Source organism: Sapajus apella, unplaced genomic scaffold (genome assembly GCF_009761245.1).
Source record: "Sapajus apella isolate SASKATOON/1434 unplaced genomic scaffold, GSC_monkey_1.0 scaffold11, whole genome shotgun sequence".
NCBI lineage: Eukaryota > Metazoa > Chordata > Mammalia > Primates > Cebidae > Sapajus > Sapajus apella.
Window position 1 is genome coordinate 11,116,684 of NW_022436951.1, and position 23,934 is coordinate 11,140,617.

The 23,934-nt window shown below is 39.8% G+C and overlaps 2 protein-coding genes across 3 annotated transcripts in view; both read right to left on the bottom strand.

Moving 5' to 3' along the window:
• Window positions 1-23,934, bottom strand: part of CDH6 (cadherin 6) — a 152,303-nt gene that overhangs the window by 72,536 nt on the left and 55,833 nt on the right. For both annotated transcript variants that reach the window (XM_032279047.1, XM_032279048.1), the window contains exon 2: window positions 4,034-4,389. In XM_032279047.1, the coding sequence (XP_032134938.1) occupies window positions 4,034-4,261 (228 nt within the window). In that variant the 5' untranslated portion in view covers window positions 4,262-4,389. The remainder of the gene's footprint in view (window positions 1-4,033; window positions 4,390-23,934) is intronic.
• Window positions 19,956-22,132, bottom strand: LOC116552322. Its single transcript, XM_032279049.1, has one exon. It carries the CDS (start codon window positions 21,104-21,106, stop codon window positions 20,579-20,581), a length of 528 nt encoding a protein of 175 aa, XP_032134940.1. The 5' UTR covers window positions 21,107-22,132; the 3' UTR covers window positions 19,956-20,578.

Here is a 23,934-nt window from a genome sequence, read left to right on the forward strand (position 1 = left end):
TCTCTGACTCTTTGAACTCCAGCTTTTGGTCCTTTGGCTTCTACATCCGATTAATTGGGAGGTCCTGGCAATTCTCCTGCTGCAGTGTAAGCTAACACCTGCTCTGTCTTTAGATGGAGTCCCAGGGCGGCTCTTCTTTTCATTTTTTTTTTTTTTTTGGATGGAGTTTCGCTCTTGTTACCCAGGCTGGAGTGCAATGGCGCGATCTCGGCTCACCGCAACCTCCGCCTCCTGGGTTCAGGCAATTCTCCTGCCTCAGCCTCCTGAGTAGCTGGGACTACAGGCACGCGCCACCATGCCCAGCTAATTTTTTTTTGTATTTTTAGTAGAGACGGGGTTTCACCATGTTGACCAGGATGGTCTCGATCTCTTGACCTCGTGATCCGCCCGCCTCGGCCTCCCAAAGTGCTGGGATTACAAGGCTTGAGCCACTGCGCCCGGCCCCTCTTTTCATTTTGATAATACTTTGTGGATGCCCAATTTATCACTGAACTTGCCACATTTTCTTATCATGATTAGCAATAATATCCTCCTGGGTCAGTGGCTTCCAAATTTGGCAACATGTTAGAATCATAAAGAATTAAAAACCAACTAAATCAGAATTTCTGGGGAGGCGAGACAGGGAAGGTATTTTTAAAAGCGGCACTTTTCAAAATTTTAGTGCATACAATTCGCCTGGGGATCTTGTTAAAATGCAGATTTCTGATTCACTCAGATTGGAGGTGGGGCCTGAGACTCTGCATTCCTAACAGGTTCCCAGGTGAGGCAGATGCCATTCAAGCTAAAGCAGCTCCAAGCAGCCCCCACATGGAGATGCAGTTTAGAAAGCAATCACATCCCGTTTTTATATCTTAAACTCACAAACTCAGAAACGTACTGTATACAGGACTGCTTATTTCTTCCTATCCTGTTACCTGTTCCTGCCACCACCATTTTAAGTGAGTGGAAGTTGACATTTTTTCATAAATCAGAATTTGGTTTGTCAATATTTCAACTATAATTGGGTTTCACCACTATCCCCGCCCCACCCCATCTTGTCCCTGTCTCTGCATTAATCTTGCTGGCACTAGAACGCAGTGGAAGGGTGAGGAAAGTCAAGACAGAGGAGGAGGCAGGTCTCTCTGCAGTTGCTTGTGCTTCGGTTGTAAAGCACCATCTTGTCTGTTCTCTCACTGCCATTCCAGCCCCTGGACTCCTCTTCGGCTGCTGTGACCCCCCTGCCTGCCCATGACCTCTCTTTTTTTCTCCCTTTTACACCTGAAAGTCCTTTACTTCCCTCACTTATTGTCACATTTTTCTCACTCCACCATCCTCATGATGATTTACCACCAATTAATCTGCATCATCATTATTTCAGATGAACACAAAGAGAAACAGATGTTTATAATTTCAATATTTTTTCTTCTATTTTAAGTGTTAGTTTCTCAGCAGCATTACTTTTCCTCAGTTAATGCTTCTGTCCTTCCACATACACATCGATCTTGTGAGTGTTAGGTACCCACCATAGGCTCTGAGTAATTTTTAGTTAGTAGTAACCTGCTCAAATAGCATAATTAAAGGTTCTGTTAGCCTTGGTACACCTTTCTATGTCAGCCTAACTATTCTTATTGTTCCTGGAGTATGCACTGAGGCAATGTGAGTTGCAGGAGGAAGCTGAACAGGAAATATTGTAAAATTTGGAGGGATAGCCTGGTACGGTTGTTCATGCTGTAGTCTCAGCTAGTTGGGAGGCTGGGGCAGGAGGACAGCTTGAGCTCAGGAAGTCGAGGCTGCAGTGAGCGGAGAATGCGCTGCTGAACTTAACCCTGGGTGACAGAGCAAGACCCCAGCTCAAAAAAGAATTAAAAAGAATGGCAAATGTCTCCTGTATTATAAGCACAAGGAGGAGAGGGAGGGGCAGCAGGGAAGGACAGATGATGAAGAGGGAGGGAAATTTATCTAGCTGCCAATAAACTATCCAAATCCAACTAATCTAGTCAAAGCTGTAGCTGTGAAGAGATTTTGCCAGTGCTTCTCTATATTTTCCACCGAGATTTGTTAATTACCTCATTTTACTTCTGCAGTGATATAGAAGTCAATATGCCACTTCAATGCATTGCACATAGACTTAATAGAACATAGACAGTGGATTTTTACCAATAATAGTAACTTCTTTATGTACCTACTCTGTCCCTGCCACTAGTGCAGCTCCACCAGTAGGCATTGCTGCATGCACTTTCTGGGTGAGGAAACGAAAGCCTAGGAAGGTTAATAACCTGTCCTGGGTCACGTAATTGGCAACCGGCAGCACAGCGACACATTCTCAGATCTGCTCGAGTCCACGGCTTGTAACTTTTCCCCATGGCAATATTCCTTCTCACAATTATAATTGTAAAACTGATTCTTATGTGGTTTTATCCACTGCTGTTTCTAGTGTCCTGACATAACCTGGCCTTTTTTTTTTTTTTTTTAATAATATATGGCATTATAGGTGTAAAACGGCATCATAATTGGAGAAGAAAACTGGAAAGGAGAAAGGGGAGCCGTTATTTAGATAAAGCACTTTTTAAAACTTGATCGTCTATGGCAACGATACTATTTGTGTTGTAAAAATTGCTTTAAAGATTTTAAAGATGATGATGATTTTTTACAACCATCACCCAGTTAACCTAGTGTTCTTCAAATTTCACAAAGGAAATGGAGTGAAGTACAAGTAGCTGAACTGTCTTTCGGAGTCACACAGAGCATGAATTTCACAGCTAACATGGCTAGATCCTCGGGGATCTGTGCTGATGTTCACCCCTTCACTGAATACTTCCTCTCTTACTTTATTCCACATTAATAATTCACATCACTGGAACACTTCCTGGTTACATCAGCCCAAGCCATGGATGGCTTTCCTTCATTTATGGTGGTAAATACTTAAAAAGAATATTTACATATGGTTATTCAGGGATATTTGATCACAGATTGAAGTGTGAACATGCAGCCTTTGGAATCTGTAAAAAGTATGTTTTTTTTGCATGGTATCCTAATATAGATGTCTTAAAATCATAGCTTTAATCATAAATGAATGCATTTTCTCATGTATATTTTTATGTTCATTCTCGGTTTGTTTATGAAGGGATGTGTGACAATGGTTTTTTAAAAATCAATATTACCTTATGAGGCACAGAACCTACAAAGTAGCAGCCTGTAACCCTGTTTTTTTCTTCCGCCTCTTTTTAGTATGCAGATATTCTGCAACAAGTTTGGAGCTGATGATAAAATTCACGAAACTCATGATGGCAGGCTAACCAAGCTGTTTTCCCTGACTCAGCTCCAGTAATCTGTGAGGGCTATAGTAACTGATGCCTCCTCACTTTACTTTCTGGAGTCAATAAAATGGTCAGATGATATTTGGAAAGAGTACCTTTACATAAGCATTTTTCTCTTTTACAAATTTTGCCACAGTTAGATCACAAGATTTTGAAATACCTGTTTTTTTTTGTTTTTATTTTTGCCAACTCTTTGAGATAAGACTTAGCAGTAGCAGGAGCAGCTGCCAAATCTAAGGTAGCGGTGGGTTTTGACAGCAAAGGGCTCCATGTGGTCAGAGAATACATGGTGCCGGAGGTAGCAGAGTTAAGAAATTGTTAATTTGAACTTGGCCAAAGGACTATAGCTCAGAATATTTGCTTTTAGAACGAGAGAAGAAGGAGCCTTCCTTTCTTTACAGCTTCATCTCTCCATTCCTATTTTTAATACACTCTACTTTATAGAATAGTCAGACCACATTTTTCAAGCTACAGTAAAAATTGAAGGATTTGTGATAATCCTATGCGAGTGGTTGTGGGCGTTTCACTTTCAACTGGAGCATTTTCTCTCTCTTTGTGGCAGGGCTAACATTTCTCAGCTTCTTGCTACAGTCTTCTTCCTGAAACTACTCAAGTGGAAAAAAAAAGTCTTACCAGATAAGCAACAATCTTTTGGGGAATAGTTCGCATCCTCCCCGTCTATTTATTAGAAGTAACTTCTTCAGGCTTTTAAACCCAGAACATCAAAGGAATCCTACCTTGCCCACATACTGATAATCGGATCCTGTGTATTCCTCCAGGAGAAAGAACTGATTCCACATCCAGCTCCTTTTTGAACGGTTCAGCTCATTTTTGCTGTTTCCAGAGAGCTCCAGGGCCCTTTTCTTTGCTGGGAAACCACTAGTCCTCTTAGATAGTGGAGCTGAGAGAGTTGGGTAGGGCTGACCCACCCAAAAGAGCAGCAAGAAGTAGCGGTAAGTTCTCATGCTGATAGCACCGTCGAGTCTCTGGGTCGTGAGTGCCCCTCTCTGGGAACTGCCTTTTTCACTGCACTGTATCCAGCCTCATTCCTCCTTCCTTCCTTAATGTTCTTTGCTTGGCTCTCAGAGGATATCTGGAAAGAATAATAACATATCAAGCATTTTTAGAGATGCTTAAAATTCAGTGTTAGAGCAAATAGGCTGGAAAAAAGAGGACAGAAATTTGAATAGCAAAACAACAAAAAAAGTTGGCTATCAATTTTGAAAGGAAGGAGACGGTCTTCCAGACACGCTAAACGGAAGGCATGTGCTGGGTAGGAAGCTGTTGTTTTCTTTCTCCTTTTCTATCGCTTAAAAATCCTATTTTGAGGAAGAGTGTTGCTGTAGGTCAATGTGCCGGAATGGATTATTGCACTACTCCTTTACCTTGGAATATGTGGGCTGAGATCTGGTAGAAAAAACGAGTTTATGTTTCTGATTCTATTTGCATATTTATCCTCATGAACAAGTCTAAGGCAAAGAACATCACAGACCATTTGAATTCAATTGAAAGTGCATAATGTTGGAACTTCGCTAAAATGGATTGAATCCCTGAGATGTGCCAGGCGTGAGTCCAGGCGGAGCCTGCTCTGCAGACTCTAGGCTTCGGAGACGGGCTGTGATAGGACCTGTGGGTCAAATGAGGTTGGAAAAGACCATACACCGTCTCTTCAGAGCGCAGATTAGCCCATCAAAGTGCCTGAAATAAAGTTTCTAAAGTGATATTTTGCAACAATGAAGCTAAGCCTATACATAATTAATCCAGTATTTCCCAAACTTGACCAGAAAACTTTTTTTTTCCTTAGCGGACCTAATAATCCTATAGGATGCGTGATTAAGCAACCTATAGAATTTGTATTTAATAGACTAAATGGAGTGATTCTATTCAGATTTCCTCAGGAAATCCTTAACTTTATAAATCTTTGCTTGTATCATGAAGAAGCATATTTTTTCAAACTGGTCAAATTACATTTATATTTGTTATGTCAAAAATTACAGTTGCATAGTTGCTAGGTAACTTTCACAGATACATCAAACAAATCTAAGTACCACAGTGAGGGTCATCAACGATAAGATCTTCAGAAACGTCAGCTATTATACTTGTGGGTAATAATTTTCCACAGGAAATATTAATTTTCAAAAGCACAATCTACCATTAAAAAATCTTGGTGGCCAGATTGCTTGGTATACATGTCCCAAACTGGTTTACTAGTTTATGCAGCTAAAGTCATATATGCCTATATCGCCTTTATAAACGTTTCCACATTTTTTGGAAAAAAAAGACAGTAAATTACTCCTTTACCTTACTATTTGATATAGAAAAAACATTGTCTTAAATAGCACTAACAACAACAACAACAAGGAAGTGTTTTGTAACGTGGAACTTATTAGTAATTGAACTGGTACATTTACTCTAAACCATGCAGATCAAGAAACGCGTTTTAGGTAATCTGATTAGTAGTTTTTTCTCTACATCAGAAAAAATGGGTTCACTTGATTCTTGTCATTCTACCAGGTAAATGTATATATGACAAGGTTGTCATTTGTTTTTTACTCCAGCCATGAGTAATTATAGCCACCTAATACCTGGCTTAGTCAAAGCCTTCTATTGAAAGATAAGTGAAATATTGTATAATATTCAGCATTTTAAATCCTTTATTCCATTCTTATGCATCTTCTTGACAGCAGGCTGGGGAAGTTGAAAATTCCATAGGTAAGTGAATTAGTACTGTGACAATTAGTCAACTGGAAAAATGCCAGGCAACAGTATGCTTGTCATCATGCAGCCTTGGTACAGGTGTGGAATGACTGATGATCAATTAGGTAGGAATGATTCTTCTCTCTCCTCATAGCTGGTATATAAAAGGGACTGATAGGGCATATGGAGAAAAGCCCTCTGAAGACATCTATGCATTTTTAGTAGCAAAGATTACACTGAGGTTGATTCTGTGGAAATTACATTTTTCTTAATTTCCCTCATTCTCCATTATTTGCAAAGACAAATCCTGCAGTGCAGAATTACATGTCTGCTGCTGCACTCCGTGAGCGCCCCATGGTGCTGGCAGGAAGGAGGGATGCGGAGAAAGGAGGTGTCAGCTGTTTAAAAGGCAGACTCCTGAAGGCCGTTTTAGAGAAAAATCGATCCCTGTGGGTGTTGTGTGCAAACTCTACAAGCTGTTGCCACTTGAATATTAAATATTAGTCCTTTTTAATATCACAGATACCAAAATGTCAAGTATTTAGTTTTTTTCTTAGTTGGTAATGAGCTTTTAAGTGATAAAAATTTAAGTAGTATTTCCAAGTAGGCTACAACCTCTAATTTTGCAACAGCCCAGCTCTTTTTGTATCAACTAGACAGGGTATCTCCTTATTAAAAACTTAACATATATAATTGAATTACTATGATCAGTGCTCAAACTCATATTCGTTGTTAGTTTTTTAGAGGGTTAGATTTCTCTGTGAAATTATAAAGTTTTTTTTAAACCCCTTTAAACTGTTGAATATACAACTTAGCAATTCTCATTTAATATTCCCTTTTTTAAAATATACTTTAAGTTCTGGGGTACATGTGCAGATCGTACAGGTTTGTTACATCAGATCGTACACGTGCCAAGGTGGTGGTTTGCTACATCCATCCCCCTCATCTACATTAGGTGGTTCTTCTAATGTTATCCCTCCCCAATTCTCCTACTCCCTGCTATCCCTCCCCCAATCCCTCATGCCCTGACAGGCTCCAGTGTGTGATATTCCTCTATGTGTGTCCATGTGTTCTTATTGTTCAACACCCACTTATAAGTGAGAACATTTGGTGTTTGGTTTTCTGTTCCTGCATTAGTTTGCTGAGAATGATCTTTTCCAGCTTCAACCATGTCCCTGCAAAGGACATGAACTCATCCTTTTTCATGGCTGCATAGTATTCCATGGTGTATATATGCCACATTTTCTTTACCCAGTCTATTATTGATGGGCATTTGGGTTGGTTCCAAGTCTTTGCTATTGTAAACGCTACCGTAATAAACATACATGCGTATGTGTCTTTGTAATTGAATGTTTTATAATCCTTTGGGTATATACCTAGTAATGGGATTGCTGGGTCTCAATAGGCAGGATTGCATAGTGGTTATGATCATCAGTGCTAGGGTCTGCAACATTATTGTCTGTGAACTTGGGAAAATGGTTTAATCTCAATGTACCTCAGTTTCATTATTCTGTAAATGGGGATAATTATACTATCTACCTCACAGGGTGTTATAAGGATTAAATGAGGCATTACATGCAAACCACCTTGAACAGTACCTGACATTTAATACAGTATTAATAAGTATTAGATATTATAATTACTAATTATTGTTGTTATTCTCATTTGTATTGCATGTATAGACTCCATCTACAACACATTGCAAACATCTGCAGAAGATAGCATAGACCTCTCTTAGGCCTAGACATGTTTTTATTGATCAGAAAACATCTCCACACAAGTCAAAATTTTCTTAAAATTAAAGAATAGAAGCACTTGAAAATCCTGAAGTAGGTTATATACTAATTGTTTTCTGTGGACTTCAATTCAGCATTTAACAGTAGTAGTACAGGGACAGCAAAGGCAGAGATACTGTGTGCCTTGTCACCACTGTTTGCATAAAGGAAAAGAATATGGGCCAAAAGAAAGTTCCCTGGAGGTTGGACTCATTGATTAAATCTATATTTTCTTCTTTTCCATTTTATTACATTAAGGTTTTAAAAGTCATCTTTACTCAGGTGAAAAAAAATCAGAACTAGCTTTAACTTAGTAATTTTTCTCCTGTAAAAAATGTACTGGTAATTAACATGCTGATATTATTCTGTTATATCAGAAAAGAATTTGACAAGTTAAAATGAATGATATCTGCTATGGTTTGAATATCTGCCCCCTCCAAAACTCATGTTGAAATTTAATCCCCCATGTGGCAGTATTAAGAGGTGGGGATTTTAAGAGATGATTGGATTGTGAGGGTTCTTTCTGCCCTCATGAATGGATTAACCCATTCAAGGATTGATGGAGTAATAGGTTATCATGAGAGTGTGACTTGTAGCTTTATAAGAAGAGGAAGAGAGGCTGGGCACGGTGGCTCACACCTATAATTCCAGCACTTTGGGAGGCTGAGGTTAGTGGATCACCTGAGGTCAGGAGTTCAAGACCAGCCTGGCCAACATGGTGAAACCCCGTCTCTACCAAAACACACACTCACACTAGCTGGGCATGATGGTGGGCGCCTATAAACCAGCTACTCGGGAGGCTGAGGCTGGAGAATCGCTTGAATCCAGAGGTGAAGGCTGCAGTGAGCTGAGATCGCACCACTGCACTCCAGCAGCCTGGGCAGCAAGAGCGAAACTCCAGCTCAAAAAGAAAATAAGAGTAAGAGAGATCTGAGTCACATGTTAGTATGCTGAGCCACCTCACATGTGATACTCTGCAGAGAGTTTCTACCAGTAAGAAGATCCTCACCAGATGTGGCACCTCAGCCTTGCACCTAGTCTCCGTAATTTTAAGAAATAAAATTCGGCCAGGAGCGGTGGCTCCTGCCTGTAATCCTAGCACTTTGGGAGGCCGAGGCGGGTGGATCGTGAGGTCAAGAGATTGAGACCATCCTGGTCAACATGGTGAAACCCTGTCTTTACTAAAAATACAAAAAAATTAGCCAGGCATGCTGGCATGCGCCTGTGGTTCCAGCTACTCGGGAGGCTGAGGCCGAAGAATTGCTTGAACCCAGGAGGTGGAGGTTGCAGTGAGCCGAGATTGCGCCACTGCATTCCAGCCTGGTAACAGAGCAAGACTCCGTCTCCAAAAAAAAAAAAAAAAAAAAGAAAATTTATTTCTTTATAAATTTTCCAGTTTCAGGTATTCTGTTGTAAGCAACAGAAAGTGAACTAACACAGTGTCCAAATATTAGATTTTCCTTAACCCAAAAAACATTAAATGGGACAAAATTAGTATGTTGCAAAAAACAGGGTTCTTACAGTGCAGAATGATCATGTGTTCAAGCAAAGGAAGTTGATGGCCTGGAAGTAGCCCAACTTTGAGAACTGTGGGAAACCACTGATTTCTGAGCAGGCAAAGTAGAGGGGAACCATGTGGCAAGTGGCAATCAGATGCGGTGGCTCATTTTGTAGACGTCAGGAAGTAAATGGAAAGGGGAAAGGAGTAAGGGCATGCTCAGATACTGAACTTAAAATAGCAGCCAGGGCTATTCGACCACGAAATACCTGAAGACTAAACGGTGTGAGAAAAGTAGATATTGTACCTTTTTGCTGCCCTCATCCTGCCCTCCATTCCTTCTTAGCATTAGGAGCCAATGAATTAGAAACATGAACAACTCTCTAAAAATAAGACATGAGCTACCTAATTACAGTCTAATGACAGGTTAGCAGTGGACTTACAAGGCTACTTAGCAGACTATGTCTCTACTTTTCAATTTGTTGGAATCTCAGTTTTTTCTGAGGAACTTTCTATTTTCTATAGGGAATCATTTGTGTGCTCTGAAATTTGACATGCAAAAGTAGTTGGTGGTCAAGAAATCTAGTTTGAATCTTTGCAGAACCTTGTTTTACCAATGACTAGAAGGTAATTGAGATGCTTTGGAATAGCGGAGCGAGGCCCACGTAGCTTCGGTAATTGCATACTGAGAAAATTTGTCTGGCGGCCAATGTGCATATGTACTTCAATATCCACAAGAGTACATGGTCAAGTCCAGATTTTATTTAATGTGTTCCATTTTGGGGAGCCTGGGCCTCATTAATTCAAGTCCTATCAAGTTAGAATATGTGATAATTAATGCAAAGGCTGGGCTGATGTTTTCTTTTGATTAGCAAAACATTTTCCCCTAGATTATTGGAAATTAATAGTGCAAACATATTTCATAGGGATATACAGAACGAGAAGACAACCTAATATGTCCTCAAGTTCCCTAGTGTACTTTGGAATCACCTTTTATTCACAAATAATTAACATGCTAATTATAAATTTTTTTATTGATTGAATTGCTTCTCCAGTGACTTACATTTGATAACAGCTTGAATGACTCAAATGTCTTACCTGGCTTTGAGATACTGATTTTATTACACTATTTGCAGACAAATAAATAAATATAAGACAGATTTGAAAGCAATGTAATTACATTCAAGTTTTGAAATTCAGACTTGACATAGATTTGTTCTGGTGTTCTTGATTAATTCTAATCAGTGCAATATCACTACAATGCTATCTAGACTTACAAATTAAAGCAAACACATTTGTTCTTTGGTATGCAGAGCCTTAACTTTGGCATTGAAAGCACAGTAGGCATTCAGTAAAGCAACGTTATTAATATAATTTAACCAGTTACCATAGTAAGAGAATGTTTTGAAACCTATTATGAATTGTTTCTTCAGCTAAATGGTGTTGCATAGGCATACTATGGCATAGTACTTTATATTTCTGTAAATACGGTCTATACTTAAGTCATCCTATCCTGGATGATCTACACTTAACTCTTCCTAACCCATAAACATAGAACTCTTTTTAGCATATGTATCATAAATCCCTTATCAATTTTTGGTACATTTTCTTGTATTATAGCATTAATGAAATAGAAAACAGCTGGTTATTTATGACTTTTGGACATCCCTCTTATTGCATTACAACTCTGAGCCTGAAATCTTAGAGTCCTGCTCTGTCTTTGTGTGTGATAAGGATGGAGATGGCACTTAATCCATGAAAGCCTAGAAAATTAAAGAAACAGATTGTATTTCAAGATGAATTAAACAGAGTGAAGCCAAAGGGAAACATGCCTTCCTACAAGTAAATCTGAAAAAAATATGATATTTATCCTGAGAGAAGAGTTTTACAGCCAATTAAGTTTGCTCAAGATCAATTTCCTGACAACTCAAGAAACTTTGTTTTGAATAGGTCACCTGCTGTGAATAAAAATATATATATATATATATATAATATATATATATATAGACATAGAACATGGCCGATCTTCTAGACGTGGTAACATAAGGAAAGAGCCAGTTTAAAAGTTTTGGTAGGAATTTCACATGAAGTCTTCATTTCTAAACCTCCATTTCATTTTTCTGTAAATGTCAAAGTCACTGTTGAGTAAAATTGGTTCCATTTCGTGTGTGTAATGAACTCCACTGAAATGTGTCAAACAGCTTTGGCACCTCTCACCACCAAGCACTTCTCTTGTGCCAATGAATCACTATGGCAAGAGCCATCAAATGATGCCTGATATATTATTTTGTAAATGTTTATATTTGTGAATAATATGCCAATGTGTTTGCAAACGGACGTATTTCCAGATGAAGCGATTTTAACAGCATTACCCTTGTTCTGAAATCATATTCCACACATTGCATTAATAAAGATAAAACCCAATGTGTTACAGCACATAAAATGACATTTTATATGTAGTGGGGGACTGAAATGCTGACTTGGAACCAAAAGCAAAATGGATCAAAACTTAAATTAGAGCATAAAGACAAAGTTTTTTTTACCACATGTGGGGGAAAAGTCCAAACTATTTTATTATGAGAGCTACTAAACTATGTAAACATGAGAATATGATGAGCAGACTCCGGCATGCCACATGTCGAGGTGAGAATCTTAGCCCCTCACAACGCTGGCTGGACAAAGAGGGGACCAATTTGTGTCTCAATTTCTTTATCTATAAAATGGGATGATATTAATAGTACCTACCTCATAAGATAGCTGTGAGGATAAAAATGAATGAATTCATGTGAGGCCTTACTTAAGAACATTAAGATGGCTACAATGACTTAAACTGTCAAAGGTCTTAGCTCCTAGGTACATATTTACTTCTTGTGCATTTTTTTGGTTATACCTTTTATTCTACAGTTAAGAAACTTACGTCAGTTGCTACTCTTCAAGAAATCAGTAGATCCGTCTGGGCGCGGTGGCACATGCCTGTGATCCCAGCACTTTGGGAAGCTGGGGTGGGCGGATCACGAGGTCAAAAGATCGAGACCATCCCGGCCAACATGGTGAAAGCCCGTCTCTACTAAAAATACAAAAATTAGCTGGGTGTGGTGACGTGGGCCTATAGTCCCAGCTACTTGGGAGGCTGAGGCAGGAGAATTGCCTGAAACCGGGAGGTGGAGGTTGCAGTGAGACAAGATCGCACCATTGCACTCTAGCCTGGGCAACAGAGTGAGACTCCGTCTCAAAACACACACACACACACACACACACACACACACACACACACACACACACACAGAAGAAATCAGTAGATCCTCGTTTCTGGATTAACTTGAAAAATCAAAAATTCTAGTGGCCTTTATTTCTGAAGTGGAGAGAGCTGCCTCCCACAGCAACACAAGATCTTCCTGGGCTGCCATGATCCCCACTGTCCTTCCTGTGCTCCTCTGCTAGGGTCTTGTGTTCCAATGCCATTTGCCATCTCCCACCCACTGGGGTTTTCCTAGACCCCCTTGCTTCATTCCTTTAAGCACCTTGCCTGGCTCTTGAGGGCCCTTTGGGCATGTGGACCCTGTCTTTTCCCAAAAGATTTACTTGTGCAAACAAAGAAGAAGAGAAAGCATTCTTATACTTTTAATTAGCTCTTCATGGTATGAATTTTAAACATTTCTGTAGCAAACTATATGTTTAGATTGCAGAATTGTAGGAAAGACTGGGTTTCATATTATTCTCTGCTTATATGTTAGGTTCTCTGGCAGATACATTAATTTTTTTAGACACATGGCCATTTAAGACAATGAAGCTTAAACAAGACTGGGAGATGTCAAAACCCTCTTATAAATTAGCGTGGATGATTTCAGTGAGCTGGCTCTTAACAGCTCAATGAGGGGGCAGCCAGAGAGTATTGGCTGGCAGCTATGTGCCTGCAGGAGATGAAGGTATCTTAGTGAGGATGGGAAGTCCAAAACAGATTTAACTTTATTAAATTGCAAAAGCAATCACATTGTTTAGTTTACCATTAAGTAATTGTGAATTTGGCACATCACAGATGATTTTTAGAGGCTAACACTTGCATAAAGTGTTACAACGAGTAAAGATGTTTAAATTAATTTTGGCTGATATGTGTAAGTCTTTTATCAATAATACTATGTCTAACTAATAAATAATACTACTGGTTATCAGTTGCTATATTCTACCCCTGAACTTGTCACGTGCTAGGTACTTTGCTAAGCACATCACAAAGGTGTTTTCAAGAATTCTCATGACTATCGTGAGAGTTGGATAATATTCTTCCAATTTCTGCAGATGAGAAACTCAAACTTAGGTCAAATACCTTGTCCAAGGTCATGCAGTGAATATGCAATGAAGCCAGATCCCAAGCCATGCATCAGACTAGGGTGCCCTCACTCTGAATACACTCAAAAGGGGTGCGGGCCAGGCTGCTGCCCACATGACAGGTGCTCAATCTAACTGTGGCTTTAGAATTGTGCGTTCTTGAATCCTCTAAAAAATAACACCAATGCAGGTCTCCAAGGGGTAAAAATAGTTGTCACAAAACTTACAAGCTAACTAAGAGTAGCAAACAAATGTGCCAGGTAATGGGATAAATGCTGTACACATGTGTAAGTCTTACAACAATCCTTTGTGATGGGGACCATGTTCTTATCCTCTCTTTTAGAGATAAACATAGGCTTACAGGGACTGAATACTTTGCCCAGAGTACATAGCGAGAGAGTGGCGGAATTTGGATAAAACCCAACTAATCTAGAGGCTCCTTCTTAGTCATAACATCCACGATATCATTTGTATTTTGCTTATGGAAACAACATCTAGGTTGTATTTACTCTCATTTCAGACAAAATTTGAACAACTTATCATCAGGTTTCTAAATCCCCAGCAAATTGAAGGGATGAGGTTAAGAGTGCTGAAGGCTGGAGTCTCAACATTAGCGGGAGGGGATAGCTGAAAGGCACAGGCAGAGGAGGTACCACAGGCAGGCAGAAGAGCTGAGCACAGAACAGAACAGGTCAGGGGCTGGTCTTCGGAGAGTGATGAAGTCCTACATCCCGGTACCAAGAGCAGTGCCTGGCACATAGTAACATCAGATAAACATTGGTGAAATAAGCGAATGTCTAGATGAAGGCACGCATGGCTGAATGTAAGAATGACTAAATGCAGGAATTGATGATATGACTAATGACCATCAAAATGAACATACGAGTACTTCACAGCACTTGGAGATATCACCATGTTTCAAATACAGCACACTGATTTTCATAATAATGACTTTGAATCACTCAAGGAAGGTCCAAGTTCTTTTGAATGTTTGGTTAGAAAAGGCATGGATGTGCAGAATAAATATGAGGAAAGTTGTGATAGTGATACTTAGAAGAGCCGGGGTTTAGAGCTCACTCTCTTTCTTCCCATGTGATCTCAGGCAAGCTGTTCCACCTCTCTCATCTCTTGTTTCTCATGTATAAAATTAGGGCCGATGTGCTCACCCTCAGGGATAGAATAGCACGGTGTTTAGAAGCATAGGAGGAGCCTGTTTATCCGTTTTTATCCTGGCATCAATACTTGTTAGCCATGAGACATTGGTAAGTGACTTGATACGCTGTGTTCCAATTTCCTCGACTTTAAATCAAGAATAGTAAAGTTTTGGGGTCTCAGTGGAGGCACCTGATAAATAGCATCTCCCTTTTTCTTCCAAACTCAAAAGATGAAGAATACAGGAGTGTTGGATGAAGACCAATAGATCACCTTTATTACTAAAAAACAAAAACAAAAACAACCAGGCAGGTTGGAAAGATGGCTTAGTGTAAGAGCCACAAGGGAGGGCTTGCTAAGAAAACCCCAGAATCAGGCAAGCTCTCCATGGAGCGGGAGTTGCACTTTATTTTGCTCTTTCTCTTACAAAAGTGCAAGTGGTTCTTACCTCTGGGTGTCAAGCTCCAATTCTAAGTTCAGAGCCAGAGGGAATGCCTTTCTGTTCTCACCCTTGCTCAGCTCAGTTGCAGACCCCAAGGTCTGAAGAAAGTGATGGGGAGGAATCTGTTTTAATCCTCGCTAATTAAAAAAGATCATTAGAGACCTCAGTAATCCTGAGAGCCAGTAAATCACTTATTATTTACCGATGGTTCTGGTATTTAAAGCTTTGCTTTTTTTGGAGTTGTTTTAGCATCACTAAAAGGAAAACAAGTATGAATAATTTAAAGATGGGGAATTTAAAGTTTCCCTGAAAATATCTTTCACTTCAGGTCAGTCAATGCATTACAGGCAAAATGAATTCTTTTCTGTCTCTCTTCACCTTTCCCACTACACACACACACACACACACACACACACACACACACAGCAAACAAGGGATAGTGATCCAGATTTTTATGTGCTTCGGACACTTGCCTGTTAGCACTGAAAAACTACCACGGCACTTCTCCCCCAAAAGGATAGCAGTATTTACAGAGGTGTAACCCTTATGCCAAGTTATAATGGGAAGAAATAATCAAAGCTCCACTTGCTGTTTGGATAGTTTTGTTCGTTCAATGTGTTTTATGTAACTTTATCTGCAGAGAGTTCATAACCTAAATCAGATGCTTCTCATAAATATCTTGGTATAATAACTTAGAATAATTAATTTAATAAATTTTGTATAGTAACTTAAAGGGGTACTGTAACACCAAAAGTCTTCTTCCCTGAGACTAACTATTGCTAAGATGGAAGGGGGCTTGTGAGGGTGTGGACGTCGTCACTAATTCAGGTTCATGTTAACTGACCATCAAATTAAACTTGCTCTAGACAGGAAGACAGTATGTTCGAATGGGATGCTGGATGCTTTATCAATTTTGATTGCCTTCATTTAAAACCTTTCATTGGAACCTCTGTTTGCTAGAGTCAAATTGTACATAAAATACCAGGCAAAACATTTTAAAAGAGAATTTTAATTATACCACTAAAGAAATGCCATTGTTCAATGTTTGCTAAACACTTGCCAGAACAAGTTAATTAATGCATGTTTAAATAAGTGAAAGAAGAAGGTAAGCAGAAAAAAAAATCACACTCCTCTTTTGTTGCATTTTACTGCAGTTGTCAAAGATGCCCCATTTCTAATTTAACGACAGCACCGTCACAGTGCGCTTGTGTAATTATAAACAATGGGCACAAGAATGCAGTGAGGGCCAAGGCAAAGCCAATTCCCACTGGGAGCTGTTGCTCAAAATAATTGCTCATTGCTGCTTGATGTTTCGAAGTAATCAAATCAAGTGCTTTTCAATTTCCTTCATCTATTCAGTTATTCCATGGGAGAATATCAGAATGTTGGGATGTTGCGTTTTTAATTGGTCAGTAATGTGAGCTTTTGATTATTGAAAACTACAGAAAAATACTTTTTAATAGAGCATTTGTGTAGAAAAAGAAATATTTTGATGATACTGAGTTTTTAGTTCTAATTTTAATAGACTACCAACTTTTCCACTTTCTTTATTCTTTTAGATTCTTCACTTTCTCCGTCTATTAATGATGATTACTTGTGTTAGTAAAGACTGATATTGGAAAGCAGTGAATGATCTGCTAAAAAACAAAATGAAATCAATCTTTCTAAGATACATCCTTTTATCTCAGTAGCTTTATGAAAAAAAAAACAGAAGAAAAAATATCAAAAATAAGTTTGAAATCTTTTGGAGAAATAAAATGCACACGTCCCACTAATTATCACTATCATTATTAAGAAAATTGTTTTCCTACACAGCATAACTGGTACAGTTATCCTCTTTATCCTCAGGGAGCACATTCCAAGACCCCCAATGGATGCCTGAAATCAAGGATAGTATCAAACTCAATTGCTGTCAACTGGAAGACATTTCTGTTCATGTCTTCCACCCACAACTTAATGCCTTTTTCATCTTAACTAAGCACTTGTCATGCACTGTGGCCATAACTTTTGCAGTTTGACGTGAGACAGCAAAACTGGCACAAATTTCTTTTTCCTTCTCCATGATTTCATGAATGAATAGAAGGTTCGTTCTTACTGAAGATCTTAGCAACCTCAGCAAACAATTTTTTTCTTTCCTTATTAAGTTGAGAACATTCCCCTTTTCACTTAAAGGAACCACTTTACAACTTATCTTTGGAATTTCCAAATGGTCAGTATCTCTACTTTGCAGTTTAGGGCATTAAAATATAAAATGAGGGTGACTTGAACACAAGCACTGTGATACCTTGACAGTCTATTTGATAACCACGAGGGCTAAGTGACTAACAGGTGAGTTGTGTAGACAGTATAGATAAGCTGGAAACAAGGAAAATTCACAATCCAAGCGGGATGGTGTGGGCAGGGGCAAGGTTTCACCACACTGTCCAGAACAGTGTGCAGCTTAAAACTTATGAATTATTTATTTCTGGAACTTCCCATGTAATATTTTTGGACTGTGATTGACTGTGGATAACTGAAGCCATGGAAAGAGAAACCTCAGATCAGGATGGATTACTGTATTTACCTTTTCTTTTTTAAGAAAGCGGATTTTTTAAAGATCTCACCAACACATCCCATGATCTTTTTCTGAAAAGTTATTCAATATTAACAATTTCATTCAGAACTACTTCTGAAAAAAACCTCTGTATCAGTCCTGTTATACTTTGTTTCCATATTTCTGAAACTGATTGCCAAATTTCTCAAATCCACAAATTCTGGCACAACCTGTACAGGTCTGGGAAATGACACTGAATTTGGAACAGGCCTCTTTGGGTGTCCTATTTGAAATTTCACTCCAGGTGAGATAGTTGAATTAGGTTTCTTCTACACCTCCACAGTTTTGTTATAAAAATTAAATATAATATAGAGCTATTGACTGAATGTATGTATGCTTGCAAAAATTGTATGTGGAAACCTAATCCCCAGTGTGATGGTATTTGGAGCTGAGTTCTTTGGAAGGTGATTAGATCATGAAGGCATTGCCTTCATGAATGAGATTAGTACCCTTAAAAAACAGATCCCAGAGAGATTCTCTATTACTCTGTTCTCATACTGTTAATAAAGACATACCCGAGACTGGGTAATTTATAAAGGAAAGAGGTTTAATCAGCTCACAATTCAGCAGGGCTGGGGAGGCCCAGGAAACTTACAATCATGGTAGAAGAGGAAGCAAACATGTCCTGCTTCATATGATGGCAGGAAGGAGAAGTGCCCACAAAAGGGGGAAAAGCCCCTTATAAAACCATCAGATCTTGTGAGAGCTCACACGTTATCATGAGAACAGCCTGAGGGTAACCGCCCCCATGACTAAATTACCTCCTACTGAGTCACTACCTCGACATGCAGGATTATGGGAACTACAATTCAAGATGAGATTTAGGTGGGGACACAACCAAACCATATCCGATCCCTTGCCCCCTTCTGCCATGTGAGGACAAAGCAGGAAGATGCCCATGAATCAGGAAGCCAGGTCTTCCTGCACGCTGAATTTGCTGATGCCTTGATCTTGGACTTCCTAGCCTCCAAAATGTTGAGATATAAATTTCTGTTGTTTATAGGCCACCTAGTCTATGGAATTTTGTTGTTGTTGCTGTTACAGCAGTCTGAGAAGACTAAGATATAAAAGTATAAAAAACACTTATCACATTGCTACATAACCAGGAAATAAGTGTTAGCTAGTACTGCTTTTAATATTGCCTACAAAGAGCCATGTGAGACTAGCACATGTAACAATTTACTGTCTTTGAGTCGGTATCAGTAAAGAATGTTAAGTCAGAGTATCATAAAAGGCAGTCTTCCTAAAACACAAAACAAAACAAAAAGCTCTTTCTTCTATGTATTATTTTTCTTTGGAAAAGAAAACCTTATACCTCTGAACAGGCAAGGTTTGGTACTTAAGCATGCCATTGACTTGCTCTTATTTATTTCATCTGAAAGGACAAATAGAGTTTCCTAATGTATTTTTCCTTATAAAATGAGAACCTAAAGTCCCAGTATATTTGCACACCTACTAATTATCAAATGAGTTTCCCTGAATATGAAAACTAAGCCAAAATATAATTTAGCTCTATAAGCTACTGTCAAACTCAGATATTGTTCCATTTGGAACATCTAGGCTTATTATTTGATTAGCAATTGTTTAATGGACTTAATGCAGCTGTTTATTTTTTCCACAACTCAGTAAAATGTTTTTGTAAAATGAGCATTTTTCTGATGAATAAAACACACACACACACACACACACACACACACGTAATACACCTTAAAAGTATTCTGTCAAGTATTTCTGACATCCTGTCTTTAGAAGATGTTGTGGTTCTATTGCTAATGTAGAATTTCTTTCATATGACTATAAATAAAAACCAGGTATCCATGGTTATAAATACCTCATTTCACATTTCCTTTAGCCACAGCAAAAAATTTCAATTAATTGAATCACAGCCACCCTCAAATAATGCCAGAAGTGCAATATTTGGTGTTCCAGGTCAGGGGCAACCATTAATTAAGATGCAAAGGATCAGCATGAAAGGCTCCAATTTTTGTCCCAGACTTTTTTTTTTTTTGATGGATACGGACTAAAATATCTAGAAAATACAGCTTCAGCTATATGGGAAAGAGGAAATTAGGTGCAGTCTTTATTTTGCTTGGCCTGGAATTTTTGCTAAAGTTCTGAAGTGTCATTTCGGAATATGAAAATAAAAATAATCTTACTTGAGGACTTTTATTTGTATTTGTTTATTTTAACTTGACATATTTATTTGTAATAAAAAGGGCAGCTTTATGGGTAGATGTACAAGTTAACATAAATGGAAATGCTAACGTGAGAAGAGTAACATTCGTATGCTTTGTTCAGTGATCGAATGGAGTTGCTATTCTAACTTCCCCTGTCATTTTCTCTACATTTCAATGTTCAGAGAGAAAGCTGATCATGAAGGCTACTCGGGATTATGGATATAAACTTGTGGAATCAGTTCCCAAGAGAAGGGTAGTGAAGTGACTTCAAGTTCCCCTTTCAACTTTCAGAGCTGAGATTAAAATCTCCTTGTTATCAACTCACAGAACAAGGAAATACAACATTCCCCCCATCTTCTAGACATCCACCTGCCTTCAGGTGTGACTTCTGAACTTGCCAGAAGGACAGAAGTGTGGATGTGTCCCCCTTAGACCTAGTCTCCTTGCCCTGGTTTGGTTTGGTTCCAGTTCCTGTGTATTCCAGATTGCCCAAGTGGTGAGGATTGCAGGGAGGAGGTGATGTTTGCTATAAAAATGGTTTGATTCTTCAGGATGCAGTGAAGGCATTCATGGCCTGGTGTCCATGACGTCTTCCAGGAGCAGTGGAGAGCTCTGAAACAATCATTTAGGCCATTAAGTGAGAGCAGAAGTCAGGCGCTGCCCACAAGACTGAGTCGAAATGCTCCCGTTGGGTTTCTAAGTGGTTGGTGCTTCTTCTCGCATTGGTCTTGCTGCCAAACACAGCACATCGATTGTTCGTCCTTTTCGGTATCACACTGAATCTGCATCCAGGAAAGAGGCCTGGATGTTGGTGATTAGAAGAATGCCTTGCTTCTCCCAAAGCTGACACCCTGGTGACGTTCTGCATCATATCAGGCAGAGCATGAAATTCTTCCTCGCTGAAGGGTGGTTCAAGTGGTGGAGGGATCTTTTCCTGTGGACTTGGATTCAGGCAGGTTTGTGCCTTTCCCTGAAACTCTGTGATTGACAGGCATTGGCTAAAAGGATGGGTTTTGCAGAGAGCTGTGTGGTTGCCCGAGTGGCTGAGATGGCTCTGCAGCTGGTGGTGGCCGCTGCTGCCACAGGAGTGTCCAGCTGTGTGCAGGCTGCATGGGCTGCTGAGGTGCCCCTGTTCCAGCTGGCCATTGGACATTTAACCATCACTCCCTGGGGCCCCTCGTGCCACCATCGCATAAGGTGAGATGTGTCTTGCTGACCAGTTCCCTGCAACTGGCGCTTAGGATTACCAGGTTGAGGCTGTGTAGAGTCTTTACAGGGCAGTACTGCCAGGCCATGTGTCACTGTCCTTGTCATCCTGGCATCTTCCTTGGTGTGGGGGCTGGAAAGGAGTCGGAGGATGTGAGAATGCCCCTCCTAGAGCTGGGCCTGTTGACACGTGACTCCTAAGTGTCAGAGGAGGTGGAGAGATCTCTCCTTCCAGCACAGCCTAGTGGCTGGAGCATCATGATCCTCGGTGCCTGGCTCACTCGGACCCCGGGGGGAACTCAAGAACCAAAGCATGTGTGAGGTGGAAGAAGAGCTGGTACACATGACTGGTTGTTCCTGAAAGAACTGGAGGGAGGGAAGTGACCCCAGTGCTAGGGGCCATGCACAAGTTGCTTTTCTTTGTCACGCAGTCATGTGGCATTTCTGACTTGGGCCCTTCTGCAAGGGAATTCACAAGTCTACAGCTCTGGCCACAGTGCCGAGCTCTTTGGTTATGAAATCGTATCTGGGCTCTGGGCTCTGAGAGGACTGTTTGTGCAGCCTGTTCTTCCCTGATAGCAATTCCAAGAAATTGACCCCTATCCAGACCCCAATAGACTCTGCCTGAGGTGTTGTATCCTCTGGTTTTGAAACCAAATCTGTGTTCTAAATTGTGGAGGGCCAATTTCTCTGATCAGTTGTTCTCTGGTAGTTATACCAGGGTAGAGGTCCCGTTCAAACTATGCTTAGGGGCATCCTTTAGACTTGAGTTCAAAACATTCCTTCATTGGAGTCCTTTTGGGAGAGAGCTACATGAAGTGTTGGTCCAATCCCTAGAGGGAAGGGTCATCTGGATTCCACAGAGAATGCTGACTCACTGGGCAGTTCCCGGAGGCACTGGACTCATCAGGACCCAGAAAGGACCATCCACTTCTTAAATACCTTCTGAATTTAGCTTTTTTTTTTTTTTTGAGATGAAGTCTCACTCTTGTTGCCAAGGCTGGAGTGCAATGGCGCTTTCTTGGCTCACCGCAACCTCTGCCTCCCAGGTTCAAGTGATTCTCCTGCCTCAGCCTCCTGAGTAGCTGGGGTTAAAGGCACCTGCCACCATGCCTGGCTAATTTTTGTATTTTTAGTAGAAACAGGGTTTTACCATGTTGGCCAGGCTGGTCTCGAACTCTTGACCTCAGGTGATCTGCCTGCCTCGGCCTCCCAAAGTGCTGGAATTACAGGCATAAGCCACCGTGCTTGGGCTGAATTTAGTCTTTCTTTAAATATTTAAGATCTTGATGGATTCAGAGGAAGCCAGTGGAGGTTGAATTTTAAGGGAACTACAGATGCTGTTAGGTAGTTTTTCATTTCTTACAGCTCTTTTCCAAGTATAACTTTGATCCCAGGCTCTCTGGATCTGACATATGGAAATGGTTTGGTCTCTGTGATGTTCAAGTATTGTTCCCTCCTCATTCTGGATGGCCACATTATGGAAAAGATGGGGAATCTCTCCTTCCAGGTGTACTTTGAATACTTTTCTCAGCTTCTCCATGAACGTGTTTCACTTTATCACCAAATCAATTGATTGAGGTCAGTGGAATGACATGAAAGGGGAAAATTATATAGGTGGGTTGTTCTCAGGCTCAAACCATGAATGATCCCAAGCAGCATTGCATGTTGGACAGAGGGCAGCCAGCCTGCTGCAACTGTGCGGTGTGGAACACCTACAGCAGCTCATAAAACCCGAAAGGCAGAAAACAGCATATCCTCATTTGTGCTTTGCAGGAAAGGAACACAGACTATCAGTGGCTAGGCTTATCATTTTTCCCCCAATTTTATTTGAAAAATAGACAAAATTGAATGTATTTTTTCGGTACGATGTGATGTTTTGAAGTATATACACTGTGGAATGAGTAGATCTAGCTGACATATGCATCACCTCAATTGTCATTATTTTTGTGTTGAGAAGGATTTTTCTTTTTAGGAAAAAAACCTCTCTGCATTCCATTTTATCTTTATTTTAAGGGAACACTAATTGAATGAATTCTCATTGAGGGGATAAAGGGGGAGACTAAGATCCTTTGGAAATGGTTAAAGCCGTTAAGCATGAAATTTGCGAACTGTGACATAAATTATTTAGAAATTTTCCCCAAATTGCCCACCAAAGGGCCAACATAAATCCTTTTCTAGAGACAATGCATGATCTCTCAAAATACCTAGGTTTTTTTTGGGCAGAATAATTGTGTGTGTGTGTGTGTGTGTGTGTGTGTGTGTGTGTGTGTGTATGTTTTGCTTGTGAGAGGATTCCGGAATGTGGATATTTCTTAATATTGCTTTATGATGGTTGAGTTCAAACAAGAAGAATTCTGAGAAAAAGATCAGTACGACTTGTTAGCCACCAATTTATCATCTACCTATACAAGATTTAATGGTAGTGTTAACCCGAAGTCTCAAGAATAATTAGAGCCTAAAACAAGTCCTTAAAGTAAAGAGATGAAAAGAGCTATATAAAGAGAAGGCTGTCATAAAATAGAAATTGCATGAGGCAAGGGAACTTTCATCGTGTTGAGTAAGTACTTTACTATGGGATTCTTTTTTAAATTAAGGTGCCTGATAAGTTCGATGAAAATTAAATATGTATGATTAGCAGGGATTACCTTAGCCCAGAGTAGTTGGAAATGAGTGGAAATGGGACAGAGAGGTGCTTTTTCTTCCCCCAAGTCATTACCAGCTTTAGTTCACAGAAAAGTTATTTCAAATACTTGCTTTGAAAGGCTGCTTTGA

What these genes read in the sequence shown, in the direction of transcription:
- LOC116552322 (XM_032279049.1), bottom strand. Translation starts at nt 21,106, where the DNA reads ATGTCCAATGGCCAGCTGGAACAGGGGCACCTCAGCAGCCCATGCAGC.